Source organism: Aplysia californica, unplaced genomic scaffold (genome assembly GCF_000002075.1).
Source record: "Aplysia californica isolate F4 #8 unplaced genomic scaffold, AplCal3.0 scaffold00121, whole genome shotgun sequence".
NCBI lineage: Eukaryota > Metazoa > Mollusca > Gastropoda > Aplysiida > Aplysiidae > Aplysia > Aplysia californica.
Genome location: NW_004797391.1, coordinates 273,942 through 286,326, shown reverse-complemented (window position 1 = coordinate 286,326; position 12,385 = coordinate 273,942). Strand labels below are relative to the sequence as shown.

Genomic DNA, 12,385 nt, shown 5'->3' with positions numbered 1-12,385 from the left:
AGAGAGAGAGAGAGAGAGAGAGAGAGAGAGAAATTAAGTTTGCATCTTATTTTTCTTTTTTGTAAGAGTTTTACGGCACAGAACTCGCAACTGGTGGTCAAATGAGCGCGCATAGCTCAAGGTTGTTGTTTTTACGTCAATTTACAGCACAGCGTGGTTTCACTTTGCAAAATAGGAATGGTTAAAGCATTTAGAAATACTTCGTGAAAATTAAGTTTGAAAGGCAAAGATAGAAGTTACGTGTTTAAAACAACACTACTTATACTTATTGTAAAGGCCAATGGTCTTTATGAAATCGAAATACCAGCTGAGATCAACGATGGAGAACAAACAGGTAGCCATGCAAACGCAATACACTTTCACCGTTTAGTCAACTGTCATTTATTTTGTTTAGGGTATTAGAGTGTAAAACTAATTAGTGAATGAAACGAGGCAAGACAAGGAATCAGACTGCTGTGCTATGTCAATTGCAGTGGCCTCGAGGAAAAAATGGAGAACCTATCCATAAAGTATACTCAAAGATGTCTGTCTGTCTGTCTGTCTGTCTGTCTGTCTGTCTGTCTGTCTGCCCGCCAGCCCGTCTGTCCGTCCGTCCGTCAGTCTATTGCGAACCCTTGAGATAGAACACGATACGTTCTCTGAATTGTCAAGTCTGGCCACTCTTTCCCACACTCACCTCAAGAATTTGCTTTTATGCGGACAGCACACAAGCCTGACAAGGAACTCGATGGTGAAGAAGGACCTGATGATCTGCTCCAGGACTCGGAGGGCGAGCACAGGTTGGGAGAAGGCCACCATATGGACCATATTGTACGAGTCGTTGGCTGAGGAGGACAGTTAGTTTTAGTTTTAGTAAGAGGTATATGGTACTTGCAACACAATAGGTCACATACCAGAGGCATACCAACAATTTTTTTCTTTACTTGACCATGAAGAAGGAATAAAGGTAGAAAGCTGAAAATTGGTACTAACCTTAATCTTTCTCGGTGTAGTCGCCTCCCACAGTTATAATTTTTTGCCATCGGTGTATGACCTTGAAAATACCTTAAGAATAGAAGACCCTCTCTTTGTCAGAAAACATGCCCCTACCGCTTCTTTGACCTTATCATCACGTTCAAAATGCTTTTTCTTTTAAATACTTTTTTTAGTCAAGGGAATCCAACCCCCCCCCCCCCACAAAAGTCCGATGGGGCTAAACCAGGAGAATAGGGTGGATGCGGCAAACTGTCAAATACACTTTCTCGCGCAGATTCTGCAGCTTTTCTTGAAGTGTGTGCCGGCGCGTTGTCTTGAAGCAGCAAAAAGCCTTTTTGGATCTTTTCTCTGCGTTTTTATTTCATAGCATCTCGTAATTCTTTAGCTGGATGGAATAATGGTCTCCGGTGATCGTATGTCCATTTTCTAGACAGTCTGTCATAATCACTCCTTCTTGGTCCCCAAAACCGTAATAGAATCACTTTTCCACTTGATGGCTGCACCTTTGCCTTCTTTTGTGTTGGAGATGCGGGCGATTTCCATTGCATTAATGTAGATTTTAACTCAGAATCGTAGTGGTGAACAAGGGTTCATCTACTGTTACAAGTCTTTAAAAAAATGTAGTTTCTTCATTTTCACACAGACATAGCAATTCTTAACAACAATCCACACGTTACGCTTTTTGAAGAGGAGTCATCAAACAAGGGACCCATCTCACAGAAACCTGGGTCATATTAAAGATATGTTAATTTACGATTCGTTCAACTGGCCCAATGCTAAGCCAAGTTTCTTTGCTCAAACGTTCGACTGTCACCCGCCTATCACACAACACACGTTTCTTGATTTTCAACAATTCTCTTCTTTTTTTTTGCTGTCACAGGGCGATCATCACGGTGGTAATCTTCAATGTTTATGAATCTGCATTTAATTTTTTTTCTTCCAAAATGTTATCACAGCGTAGGATGGGCAATCAGTTCCGTATACGGCATGCATCTCCGTAAAATTACCCTGTAGCTGCTTGCTTTGCAAGGACAAACATTTCATTATTGCCCTGTGCTCAGTTTTCTCCATTTTCAGGTTGAAACTGGAGAATAACATACCCTTCATATCTTTATACCTTCATTGTCAGGTAAAAAAAAATATTGTATGCCCCTCGTAAGTGCCGAAGATTAGAGATGCTACAAGAGAGTAACAATAAATACCAAAAAAAAAAGAAGGAGGGGAGATAAGGATGATAGATGTTAGATAGGAAAGAAGGAGCTAACCACACCAGAGCACCCGCCAACCAACCACGATGACAGATGGATTGATTGTACAGTCAAATAATAATAAATTTATTATTACAGTCGAATCTGTTCTTAAGTCCTCCAGCTGTCTAAGACAGCCACTTCTCCTCGACAATGAGTGACTGTGCCAGAAATTTTTACTGTAATTGTTTTACGACCTCATCATATTCATAAGAGTGAAGAGTGTTTTAAAAAAATGAAAAATGTACGTCTTTTATACCCTCATCGAAACAATTTAGACGTGTCAGGGCCAGTCAAAGCTGAGAGGGTTGCAACATCCCAGCAGAAAGACCGAGATACATGTACTGGATCAAAATTCTCCCCTCAAGTGAATGTAACTCGGGTCTTCTGCATGAGGTGACAAAGCGCCCAACTACTACATCACAGACGCCGATTAAAAGGTGTTCAAGAGGCGGATGCTCCCAATACAATGTTCATCTCCGATAGGACGCAGCAAACTTGCTGGAGCGCCGTAAAAACTCGCCAGATTTTAGTTTTTGTGAGAGTTTTACTACACTTGTAACACTAGAGAGTAAAATAAAATTTTTAAAAAGGAGGAGAAATAAGGTCGATAGATGCTTGAAAAGAAAGAAGGAGCAAACGAAACCAAAATGTCGGCCAACCAACCACAAAACTCTCTAAACAAGCCAAAACCAAGAGCACCAAGAGCGCCGGCTTTTACCTGATAGAGATCACAAGAATATATTTTGGTAAAAGTAATCTAAAGCCATCCATATTATGGAATTTACCTGACCTACTACGCACACAATCTGGGGTCTCTACTCTCAAAGAAGCCAACTTTGTCCCCCCCCCCCCCCACGACGTCATGCGAGAAAGACGTTTTAAATGTATCTTAGGAAGGAACGGGTCGGGGTCGGGGTCAAAATTCTCTTTCACTTTTCAGGAACCAAAAAAAGAGTCCGCTGAAGTAGACTAGAAAACTTTGTAAGTGTCAAAAACAATTTTTAAAAAATGGGCAGTTTGCCTAAACTGCTGCTAAGGGTATCTTTTTTGTTTTGTCAATTACACTGGAGGACATCCAGTATAAGATTCGTTAGCAAGAATTATTTCAAATTGGTCATTTTTGCTAAGGTAGTGTATGTTTATATTTTGTATTTTTTGGCAACCTGAAATTTTCTAACCCCATAACCATCACATTCTAGTTGCCATGTCTTGTTGTGTGGCCGAGGCTGCTCTTGGAGCCGACAATAGATGTTGCTGGGTCACAGTAAATTATGTAACAGACCGTACCACAGGGACATAATATATTTATGTCAGACAAAAATAAACACGATTAATTCGTTGTAACCTGAAATATCATAAACAAAGATCCATAAAAAACATAATCAAAGCGAATATAAATCTTATGCCCCGTTTGGATATTGTCCTCAGATTTACAATTTAGTGCATGACACGATGGTCATGTTTAAATTATAAAACTATCAACCTCTGTAACCATGATACTTAGTCTGAAATTCAAAATGGTGTAGCTTTCATGCCAACCACAAGACTCTTGATTCATCACCTTTCCACACGGGGCTCAAAAGACATCTAAAGTGCGAACAAAAGACGTCCCCCCCCACCCCACCCGACATCCAGGTGCCCAACCCATTAAAACCATTTAATGTATTGCCCTATCTTAGTACGACAATGCTCGCAGTGATGGTAGGTTCCACTTCTGTGGTCTATCTATCTATCTATCTATCTATCTATCTATCTATCTATCTATCTATCTATCTATCTATCTATCTATCTATCTATCTATCTATCTATCTATATCGACACAGTGGATATGTATTGTGTGTGTTTTGGTAAGAGCTTTACGGTACTTTGCAATACAATTAGGTCATATAAGTGCTTAAGATTAGACGTGTTACAAGAGAGTAACGAACACAAAAAGGAAGTGTGAGATAGGGACAATAGATGTTTGATAGAAAAGAAGGAGCAAACTGCACCAAATCAGCCTCCAACCACCCACTTATTAAAGAGGAGTATTTTTTCATATTACTCACAGGCCATCAGGGCAGCGTGGATTTCAGCGAACTGAGGCTTGATTTCATTCAGATGGGCGAGCGACAAAAGTGTAAAATGGATAACGGAGAGGAGCATCATGAAGTAGTAGATGAAGCACCAACCCTGAAATATATTAAAGTTGAGTTGTACTTTTTTAGTTTAAGTAAGAGTTTTACGGCACTTGCAGCACAATAAAGTCATATAAATGCCGAAGATAAGAGGTGTTATAAGAGAGTAACAAACACAAAATAGAAGGAGAGGAGAAAAGGGCGATAGACGTTTGATAGGAAAGGAGCAAATCACACCAGAGTACCCGCCAACCACCCACGAGTTGTAGTTGAAAGAATTTTACAGCACTTGCTATGCAAATAGGTTACATATGAGCCGAAGGTTAGAAGCGTTACTAGAGGGTAACATACAAACTAAAGAAAGAAGAGACATATAAGAACACCAGCCATTTGATAAGAAAGAAGGAACGAGAAAACCAGAGCACCTGTCAACTACACACGACTTTGAGTTGTTAGTTTACGAAAAGAGAAACACAGACACAATTGCGATCATAAGGTGCAAGGAAAAAGAAAGCCAAACAGACTAAAACAACACAGACAAGGAAAGGACTAGACCTTACCAATGGTGCCCTCCAACCACCCGCCCTGACTCGTAACGACTAAAAAACTTGTAGTAACACTGGAAAGACAGAAGAGTCACAGTGTGCACCTTGCTCATTCAGTATCACGTTGGTCTACAGACCACAGACACACAGATGGCCATGGTGTGAATCTTCCAATGACTGTTCCTGAACTTGAGTTGTTAGGGAATTTTTCAAGTCTCTCTATCCCGACTATTTCGCTTGGTCCTTTCGGAGATGGATTTTGAATTCGATGGTCTGTTCGTCCTCTTGAATAATCTCACAGTGTTGAAAGAGCTGTTCACTCATTCAGTTACTAATTCAATTTTAGAAAGTCAAGAGCCCCCCCTCCCCCTTCAACTCCCATCCATCTATTTCTCCCCAAAATCCACATATAATTCTCTCTCTCTCTCTCTCTCTCTCTCTCTCTCTCTCTCTCTCTCTCTCTCTCTCTCTCTCTCTCTCTCTCTCTCTGACTTTTTCTCAACAATCACAACCTGTAACACTGTGTGTGGGCGCCTAAAAACCAAACATTGCGCAATGAACTGTAGCACGCAATAAATAGACTGATCTTCTTAATACCCTCAGAGCCATTAAATGGGAATGGTTTGAATAAACAAAAAAGTGAAATGGAATTTTCTTGTCACAGCCAGCTCGACTCAAGACCCAACCGCACAAAGATCAGAAAGAGAATCTTTACAAAGTGTGGCGGAAAAGGTTTCGGGAGGAGGGGGGGGGGGGGGGGGAGGATAGATAATGCGGACACAAATACAAAAAAAGAAATTACGTCTGTCTAAGTTGCAGAGAATAAAACCAATACAGCATTATATGAATTACGGAGGAAATCATAATGGTTATCATGACCTGAAGGAAAAAATATATTGTTATGTTGATAACCTTTCAGTTTGAGTTTGAGTAAAGAGAAGCAAATCGACACAATAATAGTCATTTAAGTGCAGGAAAGAAGCAAGGTAGATAGACAGAAACAACTGAGCGAAAGGAAAGAAGTAGGATCTTCTATTTGCGCCCTAGAACCACCCACCGATAACTTTTCAGATATATTGCGGCTAATAAGCTGAAACAGATGGTTTTTGACACTTCTCAGGTGTACTCATTTTGCTCTTTAAAAAAATGTATAGGTGTTTTTTTTACACCACCATTGATACAAAGTAGATTATTTTGGAGGCGGGCTTCGACCCTATCTGACAGGACCAACCCGGGCTGAGAGGGATACAACGTCCTAGAGGAAAGACGGAAGTACCTGATAACAATATTTCCCACACGGAATCGAAATCAAGTCTTCTATATGTGATGGCAAAGTGCCTAACTACTACTCTACAAAGGCCGAATACATTGGTTTGAAGGGTATACTTAATTATATCCGCGACATCAATTTGAGCGAATTTAAGCGCTTCGCTTAACAGGGACAATTTTGAAGAATGACGTGCTCTTTTGTTTCACATTCATGAGACCTCCTTTTGAAAAGCGAAGCCTCCTAAGCCCAAACTTACAGGCACCTGTGGTTTAGGTGTTGCTCGCAGAGGACGTGAGTTTGATTCCCTTGAAGGAATAATTTTTTTGTCGAGTATCTCCGTCTTCCTGCAGTGACGTCGAGTTCTTCTCAGCCCAGGTCGGCCCTGACAGGCTGGATCCAAACCGGTCGTCTCCTCTATGATCTATTGTGTCAATGGGGGCGTAAAACACTTACAGTTACTGTTCTTTTAAAATAAAATTTCTCAAAAGTCATTTTTCTTGAAATCTTAATCAGTGAGTATGTCGAGTTATTACAATTATTGTGAGTACATTGTTGATGACGTTATTTTATTTTTTTTCCTTCGCTTTTTTATACCGTCGTGGAAGATGTGGAGATACTATTACAATCAGGTTTAACTGGACATTATTCTTTTCCTTTTCATTATGTATATTATTATTCTGCTTTACGCCCTTATCGAAACAATTTAGGTAATTAAGGAGGTGGGTGATTTTACCTTGCCTGTCCATGTTGAGTGGGATACAGCATCCCAGCTCCCTGACATAGACATTCGATTAACATTTTAAAAGAATATCATCCCTCGTTCAGGAATCAAAATCACGACTTTGGCGAGTGACGACCAAGAGCCTAGCCGCTACACCACAAAATACTGGTGTTGTCGGGAACGTAATTCAAAGCGGACCCACTAAGCTGACAGCACATTCACATTCGATCTGTTTTTCTGTGAACATGCTATGTGAAGCTGAACCTAGACAATGTCCTGCCATGTGTCTCCTCTTTGGAGCAAATGTCATTGACTGGGATCGGAAACGTAGAGTGTTTTTTTTATACATGTCACAAGCCGCTGTGCTTCGCCACCTCACACTCCCACCCCCCCCTTTTTCCCCAACGTTCCCCCCCCCCTTTTTTTTACACCTTTGAAAGCTAGATATACAACAGAGAGAAAGTTCAGTTTTGGCTTTAGAAAGAGTTTTGTAGCACTTGCAGCATAAAGAGTTTTTTAAGTGCCGAAAATTAGAGGTGTTACTAGAGGGTAACGTAGAAAGAAGGAGAGAGAGAGAGAGAGAGAGAGAGAGAGAGAGAGAGAGAGAGAGAGAGACAGAGAGAGAGAGAGAGAGAGAGAGAGAGAGAGAGAGAGAGAGAGAGAGAGAGGGGGGGGGTGTACAGAAACAACAGCCATCATTGCAGCAGCCTCAGAAATTCTCAACAAAACCAACTGTCAATGCGAGAAGCAACAGACAATAATAACAACAATAACACAGAGGGCAGCAACAACAACAGCAGCAGCATCACCGCGACAACCACCAAATAAAATTATTACAACAAAACCAGCAACAATAACAACAACAACTACAGTAGCAATTATGACAACTAAAGCAGCAGCAGTAACAACATCAACAACAAAGAAGTAACAACAACAACAACAACAACAACAACAACAACAACAACAACAACAACAACAACAACAACAACAGCTGGTTTCAGGAAGGGGAGATGTGTGGAAGACCAAATTCTGAGAATTACGCAGAAGATTTCCGATGGCTTCCAAAAGAAGGAAAAATCGCTACTCGTCCTCCTCGATTTTTCAAAGGCATACGACACGGTCTGGCGAGAACGCCTACTCCTCACCCTCCTGGACAGAGGTATCCCAGATACATACGTTTTATGGCTGAATGACTTCCTTCAAAATCGTCAAGCCAGAGTCCGATTCAATGGAATACTGGGTAATAGCAGGAAAATGAACCAAGGTCTCCCACAAGGTTCGGTCCTGGCACCCATCCTCTTCCTTTTTTATATCGACGAACTGGCGAAACTACTTCCGGACGATCTCACAATTTCACTCTACGCTGACGACGTCTCTATCCTCGCTTCATCACGCAGGACACGAGACGCCGAAAGTCTGGCACAAAGAGCGGTGGACATCGTTGCTGACTGGAGCAGGCGATGGAAACTCACGCTAAACGGCTCAAAGAGCGAGACAACATTCTTCACGCTCGCAACATCTGACTCGGAATGGAAGCCGTGCATCACGATAAATAATTCGTCAATTAGGTATGAGCCCTACGCAAGACTCCTGGGAGTCACACTCGACCGCAGGCTCACGTTCAGGAAACAGGTTGAGACAGTAATAGCTAAGGCCACACACATGATGAGGATGCTCGGCGCTGTAGCACACTCAAAATGGGGATGGAGGAAAGAAGACCTACGCAAGGTCTACCTCACTCATATACAAAGTGTTCTCAACTTTGCGAGCAGCAGCTGGCAACCGTGGCTGAGCAAAACTCTGATAAATAATCTGGAGGTGATTCAAAACAGATGTCTGCGACTGATTACCACCCAAGTCCAGTCCTCACCGATCGAGGCACTTCGAGCTGAAACGGGGGTCCCAAGCATTCAGTCCACCATAAATGCTAACTGTCTCCGATCAAGAGAGAAGGCCCTCCGACTGAACAACGACCACCCTCGACGAATTGCGGCAACGGAACAAGTGCACAGACGCCTAAAAGGACGCAGGGATTTCCGAAAAAGGGCCGAAGACGTCAGCAAAAAGAGCCCACATCTGTTCGACTGCGAGAGGAGGCCCATCACTTACTTCGAAACCAGGCCCTGGGAACGTGGAATCAACCCCGACATCACTTTTCCCCACCTGTACGGCATAAGCGGAAGGAGTGACTCCAGTGGGAAGATTCAAAGCGCTGCTGTTCGTCGAGCACGAGAGCTTGGCGCACAGTACAATATCTACACTGACGGCTCGGCTAGGGCAGGAACAACGGACGGCGGCGCTGGAGTCGTCATCACAACGGGGAACCCGTCCAACCCTACCGTTGTCGAGACATTGAGGGAGAAAGGCGCCATATTTACGTGCTCTTTCGAGGAAGAAAGGAGAGCCTTGGAATTGGCCATTGACTGGATTGACAAAGAGTGCGATGCATCCAACTCGGTCGCTATCTTCACCGACAGTCAATCACTATGCATGGCACTAGTGGGAACATCACCATCCTTCGACCAATTGCGACTACGCATAAATAATGCAATACCTCAACCCACGATTCAGTGGATCCCTGGTCACCGCGATATCCTCGGCAACGATCTCGCTGACAGTAATGCCAAACTGGCAACAGCGCTGCCGGGTCCAGGCCGCCAAATTACTTATGACAGTGCGTGCGCCCAGATAAAACTAATTACAAAAGACCCCCCTATATGCCACACGCGGACGAAGGAAGTATACAGGGCATTTTCCTTAAAACGAGAGGCTCTAATTATGTCCCGCAGTGACCAGTCATTACTGGCAAAAATCAGGACCGGTCATTTCTCTGGGCTTCGGGCCTACAAAAATAGAATAGACAAAACATCGGACCCAATATGTCCATTGTGCAGCGAGGAGCCCCAAGATTTGGAGCACTGGCTGCAGAGATGCCCCGCCACGGAGGCCCGGCGGTGGCATCTCTTCGGGGAGGATTCAGGGAGGTTGGACTGCCTCACCCGCTACCCAAGGGAGGCAGTGGCCCTGGCGAAGAGCACACTCTTCGGGGCTCCGAACATTTCGAACGGATAGGCTACCACACACACACACACACACACAACAACAGCAACAACAACGTTCCAGACCTTCGCCCAGCGGTTATATCCAGGTTTCTCCATAGCAAGCCAGACCTTTCCCGCCCTAGTCAGGTTCTTCCTGTTCTCGTGATTGTCGTAGGGGTCATGTAGAGACCTGTGTATCTTGTTGACCACGTCCACAGTGTTGAGACCTTCGTGAAAGTTCTTCCAGCAACATTCGCTGAAACCAGATGACAAGTATAATGGTATAAATAGTTGGCCAGCTAACAGCTATTTGACTTTAAACCAACTTCGTTTTAAACATTTTCCTGGTTATAACGAAAATAATTCTGAAAGCTCTGAATTCCATTCGCTTAAAAGGGATTTTGTACAAAATCAAAAGAACAAAAAATAACGCAGGTGTTTTTACACCCTTATCGACACAATTTAGGCCATTTTGGAGGCGGGTTTCTGACTCTGCATGTTAGGGCCAACCCGGACTGAGAGGAACACACCAACCCAGCAGAAAGACTGACATACTCGATAAAAATGCTCACTGCTCGGGAATCGAGCTCGGGTCTCCAAACCTCTACACCACAGACGGCAGTGTACACACTCAAACAGACATTTTATGGATAACTCAATAGCTGTGACTAAAAAAAATCTCATCTGTTGGACATTTGAGTTAGTGTGAGATAAAACCCAGCTCGCGATTAGACGCCGTGATCAATATTATAATTTCGATCACGGGGGACGGGTTGAGTAGATCCTGCCTGTATCTAAAGGTCAGTTTGGACTGAGCAGAATACAGGATCCACGCAGAGAGGTGTATCATGGAGAAATGTGTCACGACGTGGTGAAATCAGGTGCTCGTCAATTTTGGAGCATGTGGAGTTGTTGGTATCATCTTAAAGATTGTTCATTTGCCTTGCTTTCGATTTAAAAAACACCCACCTATCTTGAATAGAAGTTGAGCTACTTGCAATTAAAGGAGATGGGGGGTCACCTGGCTTTAGAGGTAAAATTAGCGAGAAAATGGCCGCCAAAGTTTGGTAACTTCTAAAGCTTGAGAGTCTTTGGAAACTGAAAATGTACATTTATTTTGGGCCTTTAATCAGTAAAATTCACAACTTTAATATGCTTTTATATGGGCTTAAAAGGCGTCGAGCCAAAAAAAAAAAATCGATAAGAATCGCCAAACCGCAGGAAAACGCTAGTTCCCCCCCCCCCCCCCCCATTTCATTAGATTCCATCGGATTCCGCCACGATGCCTCATAAATGGCTTCCAACGTCCTATCTCTCTGGGGTCTTGATGGTCAAAAAGTTTTATTTTTTTGTAATTAAAAAGCTATTCCTGAATGAATGAATGGATGAATGAATGAATGAATGAATGAATGAATGAATTAATTAATGAAACTTTATTGATCTCCGGCGAGAAAGTTTATATGGTCATTTAAGTGTTTTGCGCCTCCACAGATACAATTCATATAATTTTGGAGGCCGGCCGCTTACAATTAACACCAACCTAGGCTGTATGGATTCTTCAAATATAAGCAAGAAAGAGATGCAGGACAAGAGGACATGATCGGTACTATATTGGTACTAAAACCTATGTTCAACATCAAGGAGAACTAGATATACTAGTTCTCAAAGGAAATTCCATGTTCAAAAACCTTGCTAAGAAGAATGGAAGAACTCTTGCAAGTCGCCTCACGTGATAAGTTTGGAAAGAGCGTGAAGTTTTTGTGCCGCCATCGACACAATTAAGATAAATTTAAGAGGCGGGATTCGACCCTGCCTGTCAGGACCAACTCTTGCTAGGAGAAAGAAGCGTACAACGTCACAACAAAAAGACCGAAATATTAGTAAAAAATTTCTCCGCACAAATATTCCACACCCAACAGCCGCAATACGTCACTGCGCTGGCATAATGACGTAACTCAGAGTTGTGCCAAAACGCAACTAGCTTCTCATTTTGTCTGGCCGTACCATATCGCTATCTTCGGCTATCTTCGGCTATCTTCGGCTATCTTCGGCTATCTTTTGGTTAAATAAAAATAAAAATGCGCTAACAGTCACAAAAGAAACACGCTTGGTAAGTTTTACCATTATTAGATGAAAAATAACTTATTTTTTCCCCTATATCTCAAACGTAGCAACAATGAGACGTGCCATTTTGTAAGCGTGATTGCTGCTGATGCGTCTGCTGCTGCCAATATTCTCAAGTAAGAGTATCACCACCAAATAAAAACATGTACCTCAACCTACACCAATGATCAGAAACCCCCCCCCAACAAAAAACAAACAAACAAAACAAAAAACAACAACAAACAAAGGCCAAACCGAACCAAACTAAACCAACCCCCACTCCCCCCCCTCCCCCAAGAAAAAAAAACAAAAAACAAAAAAGAACTCATTATCTGCAGCATCTCTTAGTTGGAAATATTTATG

General features: G+C 42.6%; 1 protein-coding gene across 1 annotated transcript in view; it reads right to left on the bottom strand.

Moving 5' to 3' along the window:
- The window catches only part of LOC106011458 (potassium voltage-gated channel subfamily A member 5), a 12,629-nt gene extending 11,111 nt beyond the window's left edge, over positions 1–1,518 (bottom strand). The window contains exons 1-2 of the mRNA XM_013081206.1: positions 1,458–1,518; positions 677–824 (exon numbers count right to left, since the gene is read on the bottom strand). Coding sequence (XP_012936660.1) covers positions 677–824; positions 1,458–1,518 — 209 coding nt within the window. The remainder of the gene's footprint in view (positions 1–676; positions 825–1,457) is intronic.
- Between the last annotated feature and the right edge of the window lie 10,867 nt (positions 1,519–12,385).